Source organism: Peromyscus maniculatus, chromosome 15, assembly GCF_049852395.1.
Source record: "Peromyscus maniculatus bairdii isolate BWxNUB_F1_BW_parent chromosome 15, HU_Pman_BW_mat_3.1, whole genome shotgun sequence".
NCBI classification, from domain to species: Eukaryota; Metazoa; Chordata; class Mammalia; order Rodentia; family Cricetidae; genus Peromyscus; species Peromyscus maniculatus.
In genome coordinates, this window is record NC_134866.1 from 7,038,432 (window position 1) to 7,063,695 (window position 25,264).

The following is a 25,264-nucleotide window of genomic DNA, read 5'->3' on the forward strand; positions in this document are numbered from 1 at the left end:
TACAATTAATGGTCAGTTATAAATGAGTCAGTTCTTCCATGTCCTCAAAACTATGTTTTATAGTAATGGTAAGCACAAATGTACTTCATTTACAAGAACAAGCTTCAGTCTTCTGCACATGTTTTCATATAGAGAAGTAAGTACAAATAAATTTTGCTTAAAATCAGGTATACTTAAGAGATGGTCCTCAAAGTCCTTGGAGATACACTGAATATGACATTTAAAATATTTAATGATTGACATAGAGGCTATCTGGATTATAATTCTTGTTCTAATTTATCCTTTTCAGATCTCTGGTGTTGATGAATAACTAGCTTTATCAGTTTAACAGCAAAATTAACAAAATAAAAAATTCTCTTGTCTTTAATTTTTAAAATTTATATATAAATTTATCATCATATTTAAATTTATGTTCTTATACAGCACAAAAAAATTAAAAGAAAAATGTAAACAGACGAGATGGATTTTTAAAAAGCTAATAGGATTAAGATGGAATATTAAAGAAAATAAAAATATTTCCTCTGGGTAATATGATGGCGAAGAAATGCAAAGATAATTGCATGTTTTTAAAATTTCCTTGGAGGCCAAAAAGGTTGAACAGAAATTACAAGCATTAGAAGTTAAATTATCTTAAAATTTTCACCTATCATTATTTTGGTGCAGGCTGAGAATCTGTTCCATCAGACTGTCTGCAGAATATAGTAAGAACTAAATCCTCCCAGCAAGGGTTTCCTCCATGGAATTGTTATACATTGAAATTGTTCCCATTTTTGTATCCAGCTGCATATGTACTTTAATGTTTATTTGAAAAAATTCAGTTGTTTTCTGCTTCAGAATTTTCTATGATTATTTCATGGCTTCTTCCAAATATCCTGTTACCTAATAGATTCTTCCTGAGCTCAACATTGATATTGTCCTAAATTTTAAAGATCCCAAGTCTAAAATTGATAAAGCGTTAGGTATAAATTCTAAAAATTTTAATGACCACCATTAAGTTGATAGATTTTGCTTGGTTTTTAGTTTAGTATTTGCTCTTAGTCTTATAAATGATCAGACTCTGGCAAGGGAGGTGATGAAAGGGGGCTCACAAAAACGTATCCTCTATAGAGGAATGATGTTATATAGTATAAAGGTGATACTCCAAGCTTCTAGTGCACAACTAGTAATGGGTAGACGTCAGCTTGATACCTGAAGCTGTGTCTGTCAGTGTACAGGGCCTTCTCTGCTATCAGTTTTGCAGAGATCTGTGATCAAATTCACTAGATGCATGTACAGTGCCTCTCCCTCACTACTCAGAACACAGCCTCAAATACAGCACAAAGCTCTGGGAGCTCAAGCAAAATGACCATTGTGTCGTATCTGGAACTTGACTTTGACAAATAGCTCTATGCATAACCTTCCCAGGACTCTCATTATAACCAAATACTAATAATGGTCTTGCTTATGGTAACAAATAATTTAAGGCATCATGTTACTAAAATCTCTTACAACTCACAGAGTATTGCTACTATGAAATGCCATCAAATACTTCATTGGCAATTTAAAAAAAATAAAGGGGAATAGAGGGCTACATTCATCTATATCCCCACATAGTGTGCTATATTTAGTTATGCTAACTTTAAATTTTCAAAATATGCACTTTAAAGAAAAATTCTTCCTCCCTTAAACCATTTTCCCAAAAGGAGATGCAACATGATACACACTGATATATTCTGCAAATAAATGTATGCTAATACTCCTTTCATAAAATTGTTTTCAACCCCTGATATTAAATGTGAAATATTTATATTTATATAAATAAATAAATATATATAGCAGTTATATTGAAACACAAAAATGGCTGTGTTATTATAATGTAAGATGGCAGAAAAATGTAAAATCATTTAAAATTATTATTAAAAAAGTAAAATCATTTAATGGCCACAGAAATGCACACAGAATAGTGGACTCTGGATAAATTAGAGCACGCATCTAATTGTTGTCTCATTTCAGGCTTAATGAAGAACTGAATTCTCCCTTGTCTCCCCCAGAGACCCAAGAGGAAGGGCATGACACCTGGAATGGTGGGGCCCAGATATTGAGAAAAAGCTGTAGCCCAAGAGATAGGTTCCTATAATATGTTAGAGAGGTCCTTGAAGTTCTAGCTGGAGGTCAGTGAAATTTCTAAAGCCCAAAGTCAATAACCATTATAAAGCTTATGAATAGGAAACATGGACTAGAAAGAAAACAAAACATCAACAACAAATCTACAAATATGCTATGACTGCAACACCTAGGTCAATGGTCTGAATGAGAATTCAGATAACTAACAAAAAGTCAAAATAATAACTGCACATATAATAAAGAATATTAGAAATCAACCATGTAATAAAGTATGAGAAGCACAAGGATGAGTCTGAAAATACCACGGTGATGGAAAACAAATAAATATCTAACCACATGCTGAGGCATAAGGAAGCCTTGACAAACATAAAAGCTGGCAAAAATTACAAGAGCATGAGGAAAAACATTAGAGAACACTAAAGGTCTGCAGGTTAGCTTGGCACAAAAAGAACCTGCAGCAAAACCTGACGGCCTGAAGTGGATCCTGTACACTCACACAGTGCAAGGAAAGAAACTGGGATCTGTATATTCATAGTATGGCACGTAAATCTACATATAAACACAGGCACACAGTCCAGCAGTCAATCAATCAATAAACCAGTCAATCAATTTACTAAAGAGCACCAAGGGATTGTAAAAGATTTATTGGACACAATGCAGAGAATAAAAAAGGAGAGAAACAAGAAAGCCTGTATGGTGACACATGTGTGTAACCTTAGTTTATGGAAGGTGTAGGTAGGGATACAAGGCATTTATGGCCAGCCCCATCTATGTTGTTCAAAACTAGCCTATGTTGTATCAAGGCCTCCCTCATTTAAACAATCAAACCCTCACTCTACCATCAAAGACAATGAACTCAAGGAGAATAAAGAGCTTAGTGATACCCAACCAAAAAGAAAATCCCACAATAATGGTGGAAATGACAAGACAATCCAGGATTTGAAACTGGAATTCAATAAAGAGAAAGATTGATGAGGGCTTTAGCTGAGATGAAGATGGAATTGAAAAGCCCAAAAATCCAACTAGGAAAATGTACAATCAAATGAATCAAGCAGAAGGTAGAATGTCAGCATTTAGAGATAAAGTAGATGATCTACGTAAAATAAGTTAAAAAATATGGAAATTAAAAAAACCCACAGGAAAGGAACATTGGAAATGTTAGACACTATGAGAAGATGAAACCTTCAAAATACGGCATAGATGGGAAGGATCCCTAGGGATAGACAAGATATTCAACAAGATCATAAAATAAATCTTCAAATGAAGAAAAGACATGCCTATAAAGTTACAAGAAGCACACAGAACATCAGTTGGACAAGACCAGAAAAGAAAATCCTTAGGGCATACTGAAATCTGCAAGTAAAAAGACATGTCCATAGCGATAAGGGCTGATTTCTCAATAGAAACTCTGGAATGCAGAAGGGCCTGGAGAGATGCATTCCAAGTCCTGAAAGACCACGACAGCCAACCTAAGCTACTACACGCAGCAAAACTATCTGTCATAGCTAAAGGACAAAGATAATATAAAAAGCATTAAAAATTGTAATCTACAAACCAAACCTAAAGAAAATACAGGAAGCAGTATTCTATGCTGAAGAGAAGTCTATGCATAGCAAAGAGACTGTGGAAAGAAATAAGAAGCCAAAATTCCTAAAACACAAAGGGCCATTGAGAACACAAACAGCACCACCAAAAATCAGAAGCACAATGACAGTTAACACTCACATATCAGAACAACTAAGGTCCTCCATTCTCCAGCCAAAAGACATAGGCCTGTAGCTAGAGTTTTTCTGGTCCTGCCTGGCTCACGGTCAGGACAAATCTCTCTCACCTGCCAGTCCTGCAGCTGCTCAGATCCAACCATGTAAACACACAGAAACTTATATTGTTTACAAACTGTATGGCCATGGCAGGCTTCTCGTTATCTAGTTTTTCTATCTTAAATTAACCCATTTCTATAAATCTATACCTTGCCACATCACTCGTGGCTTAGCAGTATCTTACATGTTGCTTGTCATGGCAGCAACTGGCAGTGTCTCCCTGCCTCAGCCTTGCACTTCCCAGCATTCTCCTCTCTTTTTGTCCTGCCTATGCTTCCTGCTTGGCTACTGGCCAATCAGTGTTTTATTTATTAACCAATCAGAGCAATACATTTAAAATACAGAACATCCCACAGCATAAGCCAGATGAAGGGATCAAGAAATAAAATCCATTTTTCACTTGTCTGCAAGAAACACACTGAAGAGATTTCTTCTATGGACAGGTTTTCAAAATATTACCTGAAGATAGACTGAATTTCTTTGGAATCCATGGCAATGTCTCCCTGTTCATTTCTGATTCTGATCATTTGGGTCTTCTTCCTTTAGGTTAGTTGGGCCAAGAATCACTCAACCTTCTTTATCTTCTCATTGAACTTGCTGTGAATTTGTTGATTCTTTGAATCTTTTTTTTCTTTGTTTAAATTTCTGTTCTCATTTTTATTATGTCTTGCCATGGACTAGGTTTGGATTAGGTTTGTTCTTCTTTTTCCCAGTTGCTTAGCTTTATCATTAAATCATTTGCTTGTGCTGTTTCTCATATTTTCGTGCACACAATTCGTGGTATAAATTTCTCTTTTAGAAGTGATCCAAACAGGTCTCAGAGGTTTATTCTTGTTGTGTTTTCATTTTCATGCATATGTACCTTTATATATGAATGACCAAAATTAAAAAAGATTAAGTTAACCTACAGAGTCTCAAAACAAATGAGATGGAATTGTGATAAAAGGTCTTACTTCCAGATTTAAAAAAAAAAAAAAAAACATGGCCAGATATTCAAAACACAATTCTCCCAGACTTTCAAAGATCTAGAGTCAATTCTTCTCCAAATATTCAAAACATATAGAAACAGAAGAAACACCTGCATACTCCTTCTGTGAAGATGGTATTGCTCTTATAACAAAACCATGTAAAGACACAACAAAAACACTGAAGGAAAACTAGACATGAGCACAGATAACTTCATCCAAAAATATGCACTGGAGAGAAAAAAACATCTTCAAGAAATGTTTCTGGGAAAATGGATGTGCACTTGCAGAGACTGAAATTGGACTCGAATCCATCACCCCATAGGAAAACTATCACTAAATTGATCAAAGACCTAAACGTGAAACCTGAACACTACAACTGATAGAAGGAAACACAGTCAGTACCCACATGAAACAGGTGTAGGAAAGGACTTTTGGAATAGGACTCAATTTTCTCTATAGTTAAGATAAAAATTGATTAGTGGGATTTCATAAAACTAGTTAGGTACAGCTAAAGAAACAATCAGGTGAAGAGGAAGCCACAGAATAGAACAGAAACTTTGCCAGCTATATACCCGAGAGAGGAGTGAACTCCAGAATATACAAAGAACACAAAAAAGAAAAAGTCCAAACACAAAAACTAAAGAAGGATCCATTTATATAATGGGACTGGGACCTGAACAGAGAGTTCTCAACAGAGGGCTAAAATATCAGAGATACATCTCAGAAGCTGTTCATGTGTCGAGCAACTAGGGGAATGTGAATCTGAACAATTCTGAGAGTTCATCTCACCCTAGCCTGTGGTGGTATTGTGTTCGCCAAAATATTGTGCACCCTAATAAACTTATCTGGGGTCAAAGAACAGAACAGCCACTAGATACAGAGGCTAGAAAATGGTGGCACTTACACCTTTAATCCAGCATTCCAGAGGCAGAAATCCCTCTGGATTTCTGTGAGTTCAAGGCCACATTGGAAACAGCCAGGCATGGTGACTCATGCCTTTAATCCCAAGAAGTGAGCCTTTTATCCCAGGGAGTGATGGCAGATAGCAGAAAGGTATATAACGTGTGAAGACCAGGAACTAGAAGCATTTTGGCTGGTTAAGCTTTCAGGCTTTTGAGCAGCAGTTCAGCTGAGATTCATTCTGGATGAGGACTCAGAGGCTTCCAGTCTGAGGAAACAGGATCAGGTTTGAAGACTGACTTGGAAGTTCGGTATTCAAAGACCCTTCTTATGATGTCATCATGGTCAGAACTACATTTCCCACAAGTCAGAGTGAAGGACGTCCGGGAACCCACTGAAGGTGATTTGTACAGTGCCTGGGTCCCTGCCCAACTGTGTGCAGGTGAAGTTGGAAGGAAAGGCTTGAGCACAGGGACAGCCACAGGGGCTTTGGGATGTTGCAATCCTGCAATCTCAGCACCTGATGTTAGCCTGTGAGCAGAGCCTTTCACAGTAATGTTTATTACATTTGTTGTGCCCTGATCTCGACCCCCAGAGAGACCACTGAAGACGAGCATGCTGGAATGCAAAAGCAAGGTTTAATTTGGGATATCCAAAAGCAATACAAGCCTAGGCAGGGACTTTGTCCAATACATCCAACACAGTGGAGGCTGGAGGAAGTGCCCACCTCTCTGCAAGCTCGGTTTTTAAAGGCAAAAACCACAAGGTTACATCATTTAGGGGTGCTAGTATGGGTGCAAATCTGATTGGCTCACTTCTAGGGGCTTTCTAGAAATCATGGCTTAATCTTACTTCTAAGGGAGTGGTTACCCACCACCATTTCTCACTGGCTGCCCTCAGGTGGGGACATTTCTGTGGTCAGTTACCCTGGAAACCAGGGAGAGGACATTCCACAGTCTGGCAGTCATTACCTCATGACTACCTTGTGACTCTGTATTTTTACACTAGTAACTCATGGCCTGTACCTAAAAGGAGATATCTCAGGCCTTAGTTTTAGGGTGAAAGCATTTTGGTCTTATTTCTAAGATGACTCATTTTGGTCTCAGTTATGTTTGACATTCCTTATTGAATTTTCCCCTCTTCCCCCCCTCCCCCTGACCCTGACATTGCTCGTATTTGACATGATTTGAATGTCAATAGTATTGACCTTCCCTTGGTTTTTGAAGCAGAACACCAAGATGACTCTTCATTGAATAGAAAGGTCTTAGAAATGTGTTTTTAGGAGTATCAAATAAGCTCACTGTAGTGAAGACGCTACATTGGAACCATGGAGGACTGAGAATGCACATCTCTTCTTAGGGATATTTCTGTGCAGCTCATGCTTGTGACAAAGATACAAGCCCATTACAAGGAAGATTTCATGTTTCCATGATGGACACCGATTCACCGGAAGCTTTTTCTGAGCAGAGACCATGGGGAATTCATAGTAATTTCTTTATTCCAAGCAGTGTGTTCAACCCAGTGATGAATAACAGCTTCCTCACCTTGAGAAACTATTCCACAAGCAGTGTGTCCCCCTGGACATTTGATTCACAAGTCTGTTTAGAATGAGGTCATGACTGCTCTGTCCTCCTCCCTAGTGCTGCAGTGAAGGGCGTTGTCGGCAACCTTAAGACTTAGCATTCCTGAGCATAGCTAGGCTTCCAATGTGTGTGTGTGTGAGTGTGTGTACATGTGTCTTGGTGTTTGTGAGTGTATGCACATGTACTTGTGCCTGTTACATGGAAACATGATTGTGAAGCTGCTGATTCTTAAGGATGCAGTACTCCTTCACACCTCTTCTGCAGTGTCCATTTCTTTCTAGTGGGGTTGTTTGTTCAATTCAAGAGGAGGAGGAGCTATCATGGTGTGGTTACAAACTCAGCATTCGGGACCAGGACCCAGAGGCTGGATAGCTCAGAAACTTGGGATAGAACCAAACATGACCAGAAAAAAGTCAATGAATAATTCTTAATGATACTGTGTTATACTAGCATAATCTTCATCAGCAACTGATGGAAGCAGATACAGACCCACAGGCAAACATTAGGCAGTGCTTGGGAAATCCTGCTGAAGAGGGCAGGAAAGACTGTAGGAGCCAGAAGGGTCAAGGACACAAGAAAACACACAGAATCAACTCATCTGGGCTTATATGGGGTCGCAGAGAATGAAGTGACAATCTTAAATACAGCTGAATTGGCTACTTGTTAGTAATCAAAGCAATACTATTCAGAAGAAATGAAGAGCTTTGCACTTTGAGAAATAGGACATAACTATTGTAAATATTTATACACCAAATCATAAAGTCTCCAATTTTATCTAGATAACATTGTAAGGCATGGAGAGTTCACATTGTTCAGGTACAATATTACTGGGACACTTCAATGCTCTTTTCATTTCTAGACAGGTTCTCTTAATAATAATAATAATAAAACAGTGCAAGGAATCCACAAGATAAATACCCCAAATAGTAACCAGACTAAAACTGTATCCACAGTTGAAAAGTCGGGAGTACACATTCTTCTCAGAGACACAGTGAACTTTCCTTAAAATAGATCACATTACATACCACAAATCAAACATTTATAAAGAGAAAAAAGCAGAAATATACTCGTAGGTCCAATTAGAGAACCCTAGGCTAAAACAGAAATGAAGACAGACTAAGCTTAGAAAATACAGAAATACTTGGTGACTAATTAATATACCTCTGAATGAACAGTGTAGTTCATTTAATATCTAAGAGAAAGCAGTTCTAAGTAGAATTTTTATATGGACATTGCTTAATTTAAATATTAAGTTCTTTAGTAAGTACTCTAGTGATTCAATTCAAAGGCAGAGAAAAAAGTAAAAGCCTAACTTAAATACAGAGTTGACTAGGATTTGTAAATAATAAAATCAGGATAGAATTCATGAGGTGGAGACTTCAATAAAAATATAAAAATTAATCAGACAAATTGGTTCTTTAATAAGTTCAACAAGATTCTTCAACCTTGGCCAAACAAAAGAGAGAGAAAAAGAGACAGAAACACTGAGAGAGAACCTAAACTGATAAAACTCAGTACAAAAGGGACTGGTTAAAATGACTCCATTGAAATCCAGAAGATCCTCAGGATAAACTTTGAAATCTTATGTTCTAACAAGTTACAAAATATAGTAAAGGATAAATTTCTAAATATTCATCAACAACTAAAAACCCAGGAGAGAAAACAACTAGAGTGGTCCCATAACAACAACAACAACAACAACAACAAAACAGTAATTAAAGACCTCAGCACAAAGGAAGTCCAGGGCAGATGGATTTACTGCTAAATTCTATCAATCTTTCAATGGTGATCTAATAACAATACTAATAAGAACACTTCCATAGAATAGAAAGGGCACTGTCAAATTCATTCTATGGAACCAATATATCTCTACTACCATACTTGGATAGTCAGGTGTAGTGGTGTACAACTTTAATCCTAGTATTCAGGTAAGTGGGAAGATCTCTGGGAGCTCAAGGTCATTTTGTCCAACAGAAATATCCAGGCCAGCCAGAGTTACACAGAGAGACATTGTCTAAAACAAACAATAAAGACAACAACCATAAACAAAATCTGGATAAGAACATACTCCTAAACAATATCCTCAATGAACATAAAAATTTAGAAACTCTCAAATTAATTTGACTTAGATCAAATTTACAACCAAGCTGCTTTAATCCCTATGACAAAAGGTTGGTTCATCTTTTGAAAATCACTGTGTATAATATACCATATTGAGAGAAGAAGAAATTAGTTGTCTCAATAGTAGTAGAAAAGGCAGTTGTCTCACTTCAAAATGTCTCCATCATAAATCAATAGAAAAGCAGGGGTAGATGGAGAAACTTTCAACATAATAAAGGCCATGCATGACAAGCCCATAGTCGATCCTGAGTAAATGGAAGGAAAACTGAAAACTTATCCTCTAAAATTTGGCATGAGGTGAAGTTCCCTATCTATCCTCTTATGCAATGTTGTTCAAATACTACATTAAAGAAATAAGACAACAGAAAATAACAAACGGTAAAAATGGGAAAAGGAAAAGTTAACCTATATGTTTGAAGATTATGGGACTCTATACTTAAAAGATCCCACACTCTCCAGTAATAACTCATGAATCTAATGGGTACTTTCAGTAAAATAACAGTTCACAAAATCAACACATAAAAATCATTAGCCTTGGCCAGGTGGTAGTGTCACACACCTTTAATCCCAGAACTTGGGAGGCAAAGACAGGTGGATCTCTGTGAGTGGCCTGGTCTACAGATTGAGTTCCAGGATGGTGGGGATACAGAGAAAAACCCTGTCTTGAAAAAAAACAACAACAAAAATCATTAGCCTGTACATACATCAACAACTAACAGGCTGAGAAAGTCACCAGAGAAACAACTGTGCTTTTACAATAGCCTCATAAGAAGGAAAAAAATACAGGAACAACTCTAACAGAGGAGGTGAAAGACTTCCATATGAATAAATAAAAATAAATAAATTACCCAGAAAGACATTATAGGAGAGAAGAATATTACATGTTCCTGGATTTGCAGATCTCATGTTGTAAAATGACTTCATTAATACTCAAATAAAAACAAATATGTACACCAATGGACTATAAAGTTAACAAAGATAAATCATTAAGTCAATAGATAAGGAATTTTTGAACAAGACATCAAAACCATATCCTGAATTAGAAGCTTTTAAGCAAATAGTATTGGCAAAATTGGATATCCAGTTGTGTAAAAATGAAATGATCACCATGCAGAAAAATCAATTTGGAATGGACAGACATTTTGCATTGAAAATGCAAAAGAGTGATATATTAACTAATACCCCCCCACACACAAACACATGAACACACAAACATCGAAAGCACATACGTAGTTTGTACATTTTGCAAAAGAAAAACATCATTCACAATCCATAAGCTTATGCTGATACTACATCTGTGTTTGTTCATGTAGATGTGTGTGTAGATACATAGGTAAAAAGTAGAGGGAACACTTTTGGAAGAAAGGGAGGTAATGAGAAGGGACCAGGAGGGAGGATAATAATGGGAATAAGGAGGAAAAACTATGATGCATATGTATTAAACATTGTTACTTTCATTTGGCATGGAACTTCAGTAACTGCTCCTATTGCAGAGATAAAATGTGCTCACAAGAGCGACTTACAGGAGAAAGGGTTCAGATTGGACTGTGGTCCAAGGTCACTGTCTACCACAGTGAGAAAGTTAAGACTGAAGGAGCTGGTCATGTTCCATCCACAGTCAGGAAGCAGAAGGAGACAGAAGCATTATTGTTTTCAGGGTACTTTCTTCTTATACCACACAGGATCCCAGTCAAAAAGATGCTTCCACCCATAGGCAACAGGTCTTCTGACTTTAATTAAACTAATGAAGATAAGCCCTGCAAAGGAATGACCAGTGACTTGCTTTTCACATGATTCTACATCTCATTGTGTTGACAATTGAGATTTAAGTATTACTTCTTCATTCCTTATATACATGAAACATAAACACAATTTTAAAAATATACTTTAAGTTTAGTTTGTATTTGTGTGTGCACGCGCGCGCACTTGCACAGGGACGTGCGTGCGTGCGCGTGCGTGCGTGCGTGCGTGCGTGTGTGTGTGTGTGTGTGTGTGTGTGTGTGTGTGTGTGTACCCATGAATGGAGGTCAGAGGACAACCTTCAGAGGTAACCTCTCTTTCTACTATGTGGGTACTGGGAATACAAATATGGTGTACATCTTATTGGCAATCAAGTTTTCTCCCAAAGCCAACATGCTAGCTCCAGCTACAAAGCTTGAAATCATAACATCCCTTCCCTTCCCCTAATCTTACACTCATCTCAGAAGTAAACTAGGATCCAGCTAGACAGGTCCACACAGCACTTGACAATTTCAAGAGTTTAAAAGGCCTCAGTGCACATCTCACGTGAGACTCAAGGCAATCTTAAGTGAGGTGCTACAACATAAAAACAAACGGCGCACTTCCTCCACGCAGTGACACAGAACAAACATCCTCCTCTGTAACAGAATATTCAGAGCACAGCAAGGAAGGGTAAGATCCAAATCCAGGAGGCAAACACCCCATCTGATAGCTCCAGTTTTGATATCTGAGACTTCTGCTGCACTGATGACTTAGGTGACCCCCACCTTTCCAGCTTCACCCGAAACATGCATAGCCTCTCTCCTAGGCATGCTCCAATCATGGCTTGCAGCTTTCCTTAGCAGGCCCTGCACTTCCTTCCTTCAAACTCCTGGCATCTCCACTATCTTGGGCCATGCAATAATTTGGTTTCGTAACAAGTTGCTATCCTCAGACTTGAGTGGTCTGAATGATTGTGATATCTATGACTTGTTTCTTTCTAGCACATTAAACAATGTTATATTAATTCCAAGTAATCCTTCATGTTTTTCAACATTCCACTTTGACAGTATTGGTTTCCCACATTAATTTCCTTATATTCATTATATTCACAAGGGATGACAAGACTCTGCTACACAATTTGACTTTATATGATGCTTTCTGCTATAATTTGCCCTATGAGGTTAACATGTTGGACAAAGTTTCTGCCAGAGTCATATGTGGAAGGTCTCTATTTCACATGAATTCACTCATTGCTGTGGGATGGTCTGTATGTCAAATTGCTCTGATTGGTCAATAAATAAAACACTGATTGGCCAGTGGCCAGGCAGGAAGTATAGGTGGGACTAAAAGAGAGGAGAATTGAGAGAACAGGAAGGTGGAAAGAGACACTGCCAGTTGCCGCCATGACAAGCAGCATGTGAAGATGCCGGTAAGCCACGAGCCACGTGGCAAGGTATAAATTCATAGAAATGGATTAATATAAGATATAAGAACAGTTAGCAAGAAGCCTGTCACGGCCATACAGTCTGCAAGCAATATAAGTCTCTGTGCTTACTTGGTTGGGTCTGAGCTGCTTCAGGACTGGCGGGTTAGAGAGATTTGTCCTGACTATGGGCCAGGCAGGAAAACTCTAGCTACAACTCGTTGTTGTTCTGGCTCTACCAACCTGGGTACCCTGCGAGCAGGGGGTGAGAAGACACAGAGTCAATGACACAGACTCTGGGAGATTGCAAGCAAGCTCATTTATTAAATAAAGGGCTGAGGTATTTATGCATGCGCTGTTTGGCAGGCTTTGCTTCTATGGCTATTGTGGTGTTCTTGATTTGGCCCTGGGTCTTACATCAGCAGTTGTCATCTTGGGGGTCCAGTTTCAGGCTCCTCTGGGTCAAGGTGCTATTGTGCATGTCACAGCTTTTCTTACTTGAGGCTTAGCCCATTCATCTGGCATATGGGCTTTATCTGCCTCAACTCATCATTTATTAGAATGTTGCTTTCCAGTACATAGGCTCTGATGATCACTAGGATATAAAGAAGAGTGGAACACTGTTTCTCATTCTTTACTGCCTTAGTTTGATTTCTGTTGTTGTGATAAACACCACAACAAAAACTACTTAGGGGAGAAGAGAGGTTATTTCAGTTCACTGGCTGCACTTCATCATCCATGAAAGCCAGGGCAGAACACAGCAGAAATCTAAGGCAGCAAGTGAGGTGGGAACAAGAGAGGTGTGCTACTTTCTGGCTTGTGCCCTTTAGCTTCAGCTCAACCAGCATTCTGCTACTATCAGGATGAGCTGCTCAGGTGTGGGTCATCCAAGGTGCACTGGCATCATCACAATTCTTCTAGATTCTCCTATATCAATGAGTATTCATGAAAATACCCTATTGACACAGTCACAGTCTATCAGATCCAGATTGAGACTCCATCACATTGTGTGAAACTGAGAACAGAAACAAATAGGACATCTGCATTGTAGAGCTTCTCATCAATGCAGATTCCTTGGTGCTGATGGTGATTAAAAATATTTTTTATGTTTTTTCCACATTATTTGGGCGTGTAGAGTTTCACTCTACTATAGTGTCTCTGGGGACACTTTGAGGACACTTCAGATAAGGAAGTCAGGTAAAGGGATTGCCACAATCTTAGCACTTGTAGTGCGCCTTACCAACATGATCCCTATGATTCTTAGAATAAAAAGCAGCTAAACACATGGCCATATTTTATACATTTACAGAGACTCTATCATGTGTGACTTCCTTGAGGTTCAACAAGGGCTGAATAAGCTTTTCAATATTCTTCACATTTGTAAGGTTGTTGCTCAGAATGAGTGCTTTCCTTTGTTTAAGGTATGAGGATCCTTTAAAATCATTGGCACTCCCTCCACAGTTGTGCTGCTTGTCTCCAGGATAAATTCAGGTCGGGAAGCATTGATTGACTGGGAAAGCTCTTCAGCATACTCTTCACATGTGTTTAGCTGTCCTCCTCTATTGATTCTTTTGTACTGGGTAAGGTCTGAGTGCTTCAAAGGTTTTACCATATTCTCCACACTTGTAGGGCTTCTAGTCAGAATGAATTTTTTAATATCTTTTAGGATCCAAAGAAGTATAAGACATTTTATGAACATTTACCATTTGTATTATTTCACTGAAGTTGAACGACCTTGTGTTGAAGAATATTACAACATTTTTTAAACAGTTGGCAACACTTTTCATTCTTGTGGCATTTCTCTCCAGTATGAATTATCAAGTGTTTCAAAAGTTCTTAGCTAGTGCAAAAGACCTTGGCACATTTGTCACACTCGTGTTCTTTCTCTCACAGATGAATCCTTTGATGTTGTTTAAGACCAGAAGACTGGTGGAAGGCCTTGCCGCATTCTCCACACTTGTAACGCTTCTCTCCAGTATGAATTCTCTGGTGTTTAGAACGTGCTGTGTACGTTCTGAAGTCTTTGCCACATTCTTTACACTTGAAGGGTTTCTCTCCAGAATGAATTCTTAGATGCTCCTTAAGGTTTTTCGCACAGTAGAACAGTTTTCCACATTCCTCACACTTGTAAGGTTTCTCCCCGGTGTGAGCTAATTTGTGTTGAGAAAGGTATGACTGAGTAGAGAAGGCTTTTCCACATTCTTCACACTTGTAGGGTTTCTCTCCAGAATGGACTCTCACGTGACTAGAAAGTTGCCAGGGAGTTCTAAAGACCTTGCTACACACTTCACACTTGAAGGGTTTCTCTCCAGAATGGATTCCCAAGTGAGTAGAGAGATGAGAGGAAGACCTGAAGGCCTTGCCACACACTTCACACCTGTAGGGTTTCTCCTGAGAGTGACTTTTCTGATGTTCCTTAAGCTTTGAGGAATAATAATACATTTTGCCGCATTCCTCACATTTGTAGGATTTCTCTTCTGTATGAATTCTCAGGTGTACAGAAAGCACAGATGGAGTGCTGAAGGCCTTCCCACATTCTTTGCACTTGTAGGGCTTCACTCTCGAATGAATTCTCTGGTGTTTAATGAGGTGTGAATTCCAATCAAAGGCTTTGCCACAGTCCGTACACGTGTAGCATTTTTTTCCTGGCAAGCAGAAGTTGAATACAAATAAAAGCTGAGCAACATTCTTTGTGTTTATAATAATTATTTTCAAATTGGAGACATTTACTCACAGTTAAATTTTTCTATATAAATGAGCTACATTCAAATTTCTACACCTGTATTCAATGGAAACTAATTAGAAATCACACTGGGTAAAATTGTGTAACTTTGCATTGAAATAAGATCATGACAACATAGAACATAGAAACTAAGCAATATTAATCAAAATCAAACATGTAAGGAAGGCATAACATCAACAATCAAGAAAACCCTGAAGAGCATTATGTTAATGAAAAAGGGTTCATTGAAAAATATAGAAACTTTATGACTAGATAAACAAAAAGTATAATAGTCAAGCTTGGAAAGCACGTGTATATGATACACACACACACACACACACACACACACATATATATATATATATATATATCCTAGATACGATTTTTAGTTTTGGAAGGTAGGAATGTTAAACTTCATAAGAAGACTGATTGTCCATAAATTATAATGGAGTAATAAATTATATATTATAATTATAATGAAGTAATTAATTATATACTTCAAGGATTTAAGAAAGGAAGCTTTGTATATATTTTATGAAGAGAACAAATATCTGAGAAAATTTATAAAAAAATAAGTCAAGTTCACTTAAAAATGACAATTTTGGAGGCGTTGTAAGCACAAGCTGACCTGAAGGGAGAAGAACAAAGCCTGGGAGACTCAAAGCATCACAAATACCTGACAGACATCTTCCACTGATAGCAAAAGACAGAGAGGGAGATTTTTAAAAATGATTTCCACCAGGACATCGCATCTCAACGAACATAGCAAGCCCTAGCTCTGCCGGATCTCTGGCCTCCCACTCTGTCCTCTGTCCCCTCATTCCTACACACCTGCTTGCGTGGCAGCAGCCCCTTGTGTCCTCACATCTGAAGGTTCTTGTCTTTGCTCTAGAAATGTGACCAGGTATGGCTTACAGGAAGTAAGACCTGTTTGTGGGAAGGGGGCAACACTGTTAGTGTGCTCTCCTGGGAATAACATGCCCTCTCCAGGATTGTGTGCGACAGGAATGAGAAGGTAACACAAAGGATAGTAGAGGATTACCTCCTCATGTCTTCCGTGATAGGCACATCAGAATCCTTAGGAGGTGCTTAGGTCTGCAGGTCCTGAGTTCCACCCCACTCATTTACAAGGAAAAAAATATTAAAACTGAAGAGTGTGACATTCTCTACAACATGTATGCCCTTGTTCCTGCTACTTAATTTCTAACATAACCACTGATGTGGAGAATACGTGGAACAAAATAAAACAAAAAGCCAACAAAAGGTTATAAGCACAAAAGAAATGAAACAGTTCTAAGGTATAACAATAATTGCCCTAATTTTCTTTAAAAGTAGCTCTATGAACCTCACTGTTGGAAACACAAGCTCCCATGAGATATTGTACAAAGAAAGCAAATTTTATGCTGACAGTTAATTAAGAGTTCACCACAGAAGTAATCCTCACCCAGGAACACAAGGTTGCTGAAATTCTCCAACATCACATCCCTGTATAGGTTCCACTGAGCGGGGCCCAGGCACTCCCACTCCTCTGCAGAGAAATAAATGGCCACATCCCAGAATGACAGCATGTCCTGAAATAAAGAAAAAAAAAGAATGAATATCACACATTGTGTTAAGACTGTCAGTAATTACATAAAGAGGCATATGTGCTTCTGCACACAAATCTAAAGGGTACCCAGATTTAGAGCTTTGCCGCTCATATAGGTAAGTAATATCTCTAAAATACGTCTGATGTACTAATGTGATGTGACACAGGACTCGTGTTTAAACAGAATAAGCAGTGGAAAAGCCTAGAAACTCCTATGTAAATTATACTTTTAAGAACCACGAAGTGGAGAAAGAGTGCATCTGCAAAACAGTATTCTGGGGCTGGAGAGACGGCTCAGCCGTTAAAACACTGGCGGCTCTTTCGAAAGACTTGGGGTTGATTCTCAGAAGCCCTGCGGCTGCTCACAGCTTTCTGTAACTGCAGCTCCAGAAGATCAGACAACCTTTCAGACATGCACACTAGCAAAACAACTACACACAGAAAATAATCTACTCTCTGGTGACTAAGAATTCAAGTATATGAGCCTATGAGGGCCATTCTCATTTACTTTATCACAATTATCATGGCTGCCTTGGTTAATGGATCCTAGATATGTACAAGTCTATTCAAATACCTTAGTATTTCTTACTAAGGACAAACACAAACAAGTAACATGAAATCAAATCACTGTGCTCAGTACAGATTAAAATGTCTGTTTCCAGAATAATGGAGAGTAATGTGAAAATGTACATAGAGTTGTGGTGATAAATTAGGTAACCCAATAAACTTATCTGGGGGTCAAAGAAAAGAACAGCCACTGGATTAGACATGGAGGCCGGACAGTGGTGGCACACAACCTTAATCCTACCATTTGGGAGGCAGAGATCCATCTGGAGCCCTGAGTTCAAGGCCACACTGGAAACAAAGCTAGGCATGGTGGCACACACCTTTAATCCCAGCAATGGGAAGCACACAGACAGGCCTTTAATCCCAGGAAAGGACAGCAGGGTGGAGAAAGGTATATAAAGCATGAGGAAACAGGAACTAAAGCAGTTCAGCTGAGATCCTTTTGAGTGAGGACTCAGAGGATTTCAGTCTGAGGAACCAGGGTCAGTTGAGGAGTTGGCGAGGTGAGGTTGGCTGTGGCTTGCTCTGCTTCTCTGATCTTTCAGCTTTTACCCCAATATCTGGTAGTGGGTTTTTTGTTTTTTGTTTGTTTTTTATTAAAAGACTATCTAAGATTTGACAACATGGAGTAGTTTCTATCAATCAGAGTGAGGACGGTTTACTACTTCATTGTAGGCCTAAGGATTTTCCAGAACTCGTCCCTGAATTTCCTGCAGTTCTCGCTCAGGAGCTGGGTCCCAACACTGCTTTTCTAGAAGCCACAACTGTGTTTCCCGTGGCATTGCCAGCATGTCCCCCTCACAGATACTCTTTCTCCTCCTTACAGTGTTTCTGCCTTCCTTACAGTAGGTGAACCCTTAGGGTTTGGGGAGTTTTTGCAGGTGTCCACTTGTGTTTCTGAAACTTGAATTTATCCTTTCTTAGACACTGAGAAGTGGGCTCTTGTAGAGAAGTAGGCTCTTCTAAATACTCTCCATTGTTGTGAGTTTTTCTCTGTTCTACCTGCCAGCTCCCACATAACCATACAGAGATTTATTATCAATTATGAAAGCTCAGCCAATAGCTTAGGCTAGTTTCTAACTAGCTTTTATAATTTAAATTAACCCATTTCTATTACTTATGTGCTGCCACATGGCTTGTGGCTTGTTACCTCATCTCCTACATGACCTGCTTCCTCTGTGTTTGGCTGGCCACTCCACTTTTCTTCTTCCCAGCATCCTCTATGCCTGGAAATCCTGCCTAGCTATTGGCAATTCAGCTTTTTAAAAAACAAATCAGAATGACATCTTGACAATGTACAAAAAAATTATTACACAACATTTCCCCCTTTTTGTGTAAATAAAAAAGGAAAGGTTTTTAACTCTAGCACAGTAAAACTATATATGGTAAGAACAATTATCAAGTAAGAATTACATTCATAATGTCCAATCCATTAGTATTTGGCAAATTAAGAGAAATAATTCATTATCTACCCTCTCTTGATGAGTCTAAAGCTTTGTTCCTCATTCATTTTCTATCCTAGCTTATACTGCCAACCTGAAGTTATTTTTTTAGACTTCAAAACATTTTTAGATAAACAACTTAAGCTTTAATGCCTATCAAACTTATACACTTTACACCTCTTTTGTGAATTTCTTTTCTGAATTTAGTAACAAGGAAAACTATAACTGTATCTATCTAATCTTCAACTCCATCCAAAAAGGCTAAGACCCTCTCTAATCCCCACCCTAGTATTTTCTGTCTCTCTGTCTTCAGTCCTCCAAAACCTCTATGGTTAATTTTTGTCAGCTAGTAGCTAGCTCTGTCCTCTGATTCAAAGCAAATTTGATTGAAAGTTCTGGGAGCATCAGAATGTGGTGCCATTTGTAGGGAGACTTTCTGTCCTACCAGCCAGCTTCCAAATCATGACACAGAGACTTATTATTAATTATAAAAGCTCTTCTGAAAGCTTAGGCTTGTTACTAACTATCTCTTACAATTTAAATTAACCCAATTTTATGAATCTACTTTTTTGTTTTATGGTCTTATTACCCTTACTCTGTACTGCCCATGTTGCTTCTTGTCCATCTGGCTGGTAACTCCTCACGACTCCACCCTTTTTCTTCCCAGTATCCTCTCTGCCACCCCCCCCCCTAAATCCTGGCTAGTTATTGGCTGTTCAGCTTTTTATTAAACCAATCCAAGAGACACCTCTTCACAGTGTACAAAATTAACACTCCATTTCCACGGCATTGTGCTAGACTGGGAACTGAACGGATTTCCTTTTCAATGTTGTTTTACTAACTCATGCACATACAACTTATTCATAGAGCCTTTCACATAAAGCTTATGCATACAAAGGAATAGAAACACTGTCACATCTTAAGATTCCATAAAAACCCAGCTACTACCCATGGAAATGCAGGGCATTTATGCCTCCCCAGAAGATAAGATGTGCCAGAATAAACCTCAGTGAGAAACCCACAGATTGTTGGTGAGTTTTGGCACAGCAGAAAATGGTAATCTAAATAAGAGTGCATTGAAGTAAAAGAAGAAAGGGGCTGGGAACACAGCTCAGTGGAGAAATTCTAGCTCAGATGTGTGAGGTTCATTTTCCAGCATGGAGAAGTGGACTGAAGGCAAATTAGAAGTACTGTGCTTGCTCATGCCCCATTCACATGCACCAGCAAGGCAGGACTTGCTGGACAGTCTCCAATTTTCTGGCTTATTCTTCAAGATGCTAAGAGTAGAGCAGACATCTATTGTCTATCTCCTTTCAGGCTGACCAAGAACCTAATTCTTACCAGTCTCCCTCAGAGAGCCAATGAGAAGGGCATAGTGTCTTCCATGATGGAGTCAAGTCAATGAAAAGAGGCCACAGCCCAAGTGAAAGGTTCCTGTACTATACTAGACAAGTCCTTGAAATTCTAGCTGGAGGATACTTAAAGCCCAATATCAATAAAGCGTTATAAGGACTATGAACAGTAAATATGGATAGGAAATAGAAAAAAAAGAAAAACAAACAACAAAACTATAAATATGCTCTGAATATAAGACCTATGCTAATTGTCTGACTGAGAATTCAGACATGTAAACCAAAAGTCATAATAATAATTGGAAATGTAATTAAGAGCATTAGAAATAAAAATGTAGTAATGTGTGACATGCACAGGATGTGGCTGAAAACACTGAACTGAATGGCAAATGATAAAGACCTAACAGCACACACTTCAGCAGAAGGAAGCCTTGGCAAACAGAAAGGCTTTTGGGTCACAAGTGCATGAAGACATTTAAGAACTCTAAAGACTTGTGGGATGGTTCAATGAAGAAGGTGCTTGAAACCATACCTGACGACCTGAAGTGGATCCAGAAAACTCTAATAGAGCAATGAAAAAACAATCCTCCAAATGATGTGCACATGTACAGCATGACATGCATTTCTACACCCAGGGTGAGCCTGAGGAGACTTGCACTGACAAGCTCAAAGAGTTTAAGAACTGAAACTAGATAGTGGGCTCTACTCCTGCCATACTCCATAGGCATGGGGTCTCAGGCCTCTACTCTGACACTCAGTGGCAAGGTGACCTTGGGACTGTCCTCTGTGTGGCTCTTGCTGACTGCACCTTTGCTGAATTACACGTGGCTGCTTATCCGTGCTAGCTTATGCTCTCAATGAACTTCTGGACCTGCACCAGTGCCATCTCCCTAAGCTGCCACCACGAAGGACTTCACAGTGGATGTGGGTCAACCCTGCAAAGCAGCCTAACTGGAGAAGATGCCCAGTGGGAACCTGGAGCATTTCCTGTCCCTGTTCCCCATTTAGTGAGATGTCTGATTACCATAAACTTTATAATGTGACACTCAAGGAATGTTTGTGTGGACAAACCAAACATATTCAAAAGACATATCTCACGTGAGCATGCTGCACAGCACCTCACAGCCGACTGGCCATGCACTCCACAACAGAGCAGAAGTCATAAGACACCTGTATTTCCTTTCTGTGCCTCAGAGAACTTTTTTAGGAGCCAGACAAGCCTGACCACCAGAAGATTATGAAACTGCAAAGAGCAAAACAGGGCTGGCTTCTTGATCAGCCTCCCACAACTATGACTTCCCATTCCAGACCTAGTGTATCTATTGATCGCAGAACACATTAGAAAGATCATGAAAAGCCAATTCACAGGTCTCTGTCCAGGATCTTGACCCACAGAAACGTGACATGAAACAGTCATTTATTCTTGTCTTAACAAATTTGGCAATACTTTGACTCACAGCAACACATTTGGTATTACTTTGACTGAGAGCATATGACTGCAACATTGAAAAGACAATGGAGACCATCAGGAAATACTGTTTTTAAAAATGGACTTTAGATTTGACAGTTTTTAAGCTTCAATCTTAGGTGTCTAAACATAAAGGTTAATTTTAACTACTCAGATGGTTAACGCCTGTTGAAATCCTAATGAAACAGTATGTGGACTTCAACCTGGAAACCACTGAGGCTTACAGACTCTTACATCTGACTTGTTTTTCCATAGCTACCACAAACAAGAAAACAACTGAATATAGGTTTTATAGTCTGTCCAGACAAACTGGCACATATTTTTCAACTCAAAATATGTCATTAAGGTTGAAAACTGTCATTTGACTCACTGACAGAAATATTTTAACTTAAAAGCAGAAAATGACTTCAACCTGTGCTTCTCAGGTTTATTCCTTACTCATTTTTGACTCTCATGAAAATCTCTCCAAATACTGACTGTGTCTTCTCTGCACGGCCTCTGTCATGGACACAGTCATCACCAGGAACTGAATGCCATCACCCAACACAAGGTCCCTTCAGAGTTTTCCAAAAACGACATGTGGAGCATGACAAGGTCACTGCCAGAGTCTATCGAAACCAGAAACTCCATTCCCATCACCACTCACACTAACATTAGGGTAACATGAAAAGAGCCTGGGAGAAGAGGGGCAGACTGCACACTGTGGGGAACTGGACTCCTCCTTGAGTAAGGGAAAGGAATCCCACTAACAGTTTGCTTTACTGGCTGGCTGGTGGCCATACCACATGTGAAGGGCAAGGGTAGATGTGGTTGTCCTTTACCATTTGAAGAGCCGAATTCTGTTCTGGTTGACTGTAAGGAAGCATTATGGACAAAACTGAACTAAGGTGTAAGGACTTGGGGTGGCATTCAAGTTTTAAAGGAACAGGTAGGAATATAAACCCCAGAGAGCTGCATGAGGGAAGGACAAGCGCAGAGCTGGAAACGGGCAAATGGGGGATGTCTCTGACGAGAGGAGAAGCACAGACTGGAAAAATTCCGAAGAAAAGACAGCATGATGAGGTCATGACAGAAAAAAACAGCGATGAAAATGCAAAGATAATTAGCATTCCCTGCAATTGCTGTGGAATAGTCAAGCAAGGCAATGAGGAGATTCCTCCCCCACACAGTAAATGCACACAAGCATCTAGTCACCAACACGTGATGTCATTAACAAAAGGACACTAGTGAAATCATTGTAAATTAAATTTCAAATACAGTCAATAGAATTACTCTAAGCGTGTATGTAAGTTTCAAAAGTTGGTATCAGTTGGATAGCTCTCTGTCAGGTTGCTGGTGCTCAGAAGTGAGAGGAATCAGAAGTAATTACCACACCCAATAAACAATGTTTTAAGAAAAAAAATTAAAAAAAAAACAAAAACCACAGGATCTCATGTAGCCTAGGCTCACATTGAATTTGCTATGAAGCACAGAATGACTTTGAACTCCATGCTTCCTGACTCATCCCCAAAATACAGAGATGACAGGGATGAACCACAGAATAGACTTAATTGCACCTTTCAATCATAGGTCTGTTTAGTTCAAAATATATATAACTATTTGGGGCCAGTGGGTTATCCATGGGCATGGTGCTGTATCATCTCTACATTGTAAGGAAGCTGTTTTGATGTACAAGTGCTTTTCCCACTTCACAGAATGTTACGATTTCCCCTACAGATTAGAAACTTCAACTATGAAGTGTATCTTATTTTATATATAGTTGGAAACCCACTGAGAATTCTAGTAGATAGAACAAGGTGGTTTGAGCACATGTTTCCCTAAGAGTAGACTTCAGTGTCATGAGCCAGTCTGCAGCACAAACACTAGACTTGACTGAAAGATGGCAAAATATGCAAGAGCATAAAAGATACCAGGGGGAACCCCAGTGAGCCAAAGCCTTCCAAATTCATCTTTCATTGTCTCTAGCACAGCACAAAAACTTGGGCAAATCTTCCTAGAACTATCCCGGGAGCATCAGTGGACCTGGAAACCACATTTGCTGACAGAGTATGTTTGAGGGAGTTTAGACACTGCTGGTAAAAAGATAAGAAGACAATATACAGCCCTCCAGAACATCACGACCGTTTCTCCCCTCCCTTTCAGAGACATTCAAGTCCCCTCCTGGCAATCATGAGGTCCATTTCTCTCATCACATCAAGTCCTCGCTCATATCTGGAAAGTAGTCCAAATATATGACACCACACAGTCTCAGATAGAAATGGATGCAGAACTGCTCTCTAGTATCTTTTCACTTTGCTGTATAACACTAGTAATTCTGTGGACTATGCAGAGCAAGGATCACACCATTTACAGGGTTATGCTGTGGGTACATGGGAGGGTTAGTACGGGGATTCGGGTCAGAGGGGTGTACAGAGGGTTCCATTTCAAAGTAGTTGTCCTGAACACCATCATTTATTCCAAATGATCGGAACTAACATCCCTCAATCCCAAAGCCCTCACAAAGCAATCTGTCTCTGTAAAATAGGGACTTTAGGAACTCCTGTCAGCTCACACCAGGAGTCCGGAGCCGGCTTTAAATACAGGAGTGGCCAGAAACCCCACGTGTTCTAAGAGTCCTGAGAAATCGGACCACAGCCCTGTGAGCGAGGGTCTGTTAGGGAGCATGTTTCCTCAGCCAAGCAGGAAAGCGAGCTTCCTTCAGCTCCTCAAGCACCAGAAGCACAGGCGGACACGGGCAGCAGCAGGGCGTCCTGAGAGACTGGACACTCACATGTGGCTTTGGCATGACGCCCTCTCCCCTGACAAACCCGCAGGCAAGTGCAGTGGCCCAGCCTAGGTCAGCACAGCACCCCCAGGTCAGCTTCCCCTGCCTCCCAACCAGCCCAAGTCAGCTCCCTCCCTCCGCGCCGGACCGTGCACAGTCCCTCAGATCTGCAGGACGGCGCTGCACCCTGCACCAACCTCCATGTCAGAGATCCAAGCCCAGTGCTGAGCAGGACACTCGCCTAACTTTGGGGAGAAGCTAAGTTTGAAGACTGATGCGGAAGTTCGGTATCCACAGCCCCTTCTTGTGATGTCATAGTGATCGGAACTACACTTCCCACAAGTCAGAGCGAAGGACTTCCGGGAACCCACGGAAGGTGATTTGTACAGTGCCTGGGTTGCTGTCCAGCTGTGTGCAGGTGAAACTGGAAGGGACAGCCCCAGGGTATTCGGGCTGTTGCAGTCCAGCAATCTCAGCACCCGATGTTAGCCTGTGAGCCGAGCCTTTCACAGTAATGTTTACCACGTTTCCCTGTTATTTCTGCTAAAACGTTGTGATTTTAATGCTCAGGTCTACTTATTATGGAATCTTAATTATCGCATGAAAACTTAGATTGATCTGTTTTACTTAAAAATAAGGAAGCAGGAAGCTAATATAGAACTGAGCATCATCTCAAGATGTTTTTTGAAACCATCCTTGGTGACCCTGCCTGTCATCCAGC

General features: G+C 39.7%; 1 protein-coding gene across 1 annotated transcript in view; it reads right to left on the reverse strand.

Moving 5' to 3' along the window:
• LOC102913818 (uncharacterized) overlaps nt 1-24,882 on the reverse strand; it is a 49,469-nt gene extending 24,587 nt beyond the window's left edge. Inside the window, 4 exon segments of the mRNA XM_042261858.2 lie at nt 14,375-15,285; nt 16,194-16,289; nt 16,807-16,933; nt 24,741-24,882. Coding sequence (XP_042117792.2) covers nt 14,375-15,285; nt 16,194-16,289; nt 16,807-16,933; nt 24,741-24,746 — 1,140 coding nt within the window. The 5' untranslated portion in view covers nt 24,747-24,882.
• Between the last annotated feature and the right edge of the window lie 382 nt (nt 24,883-25,264).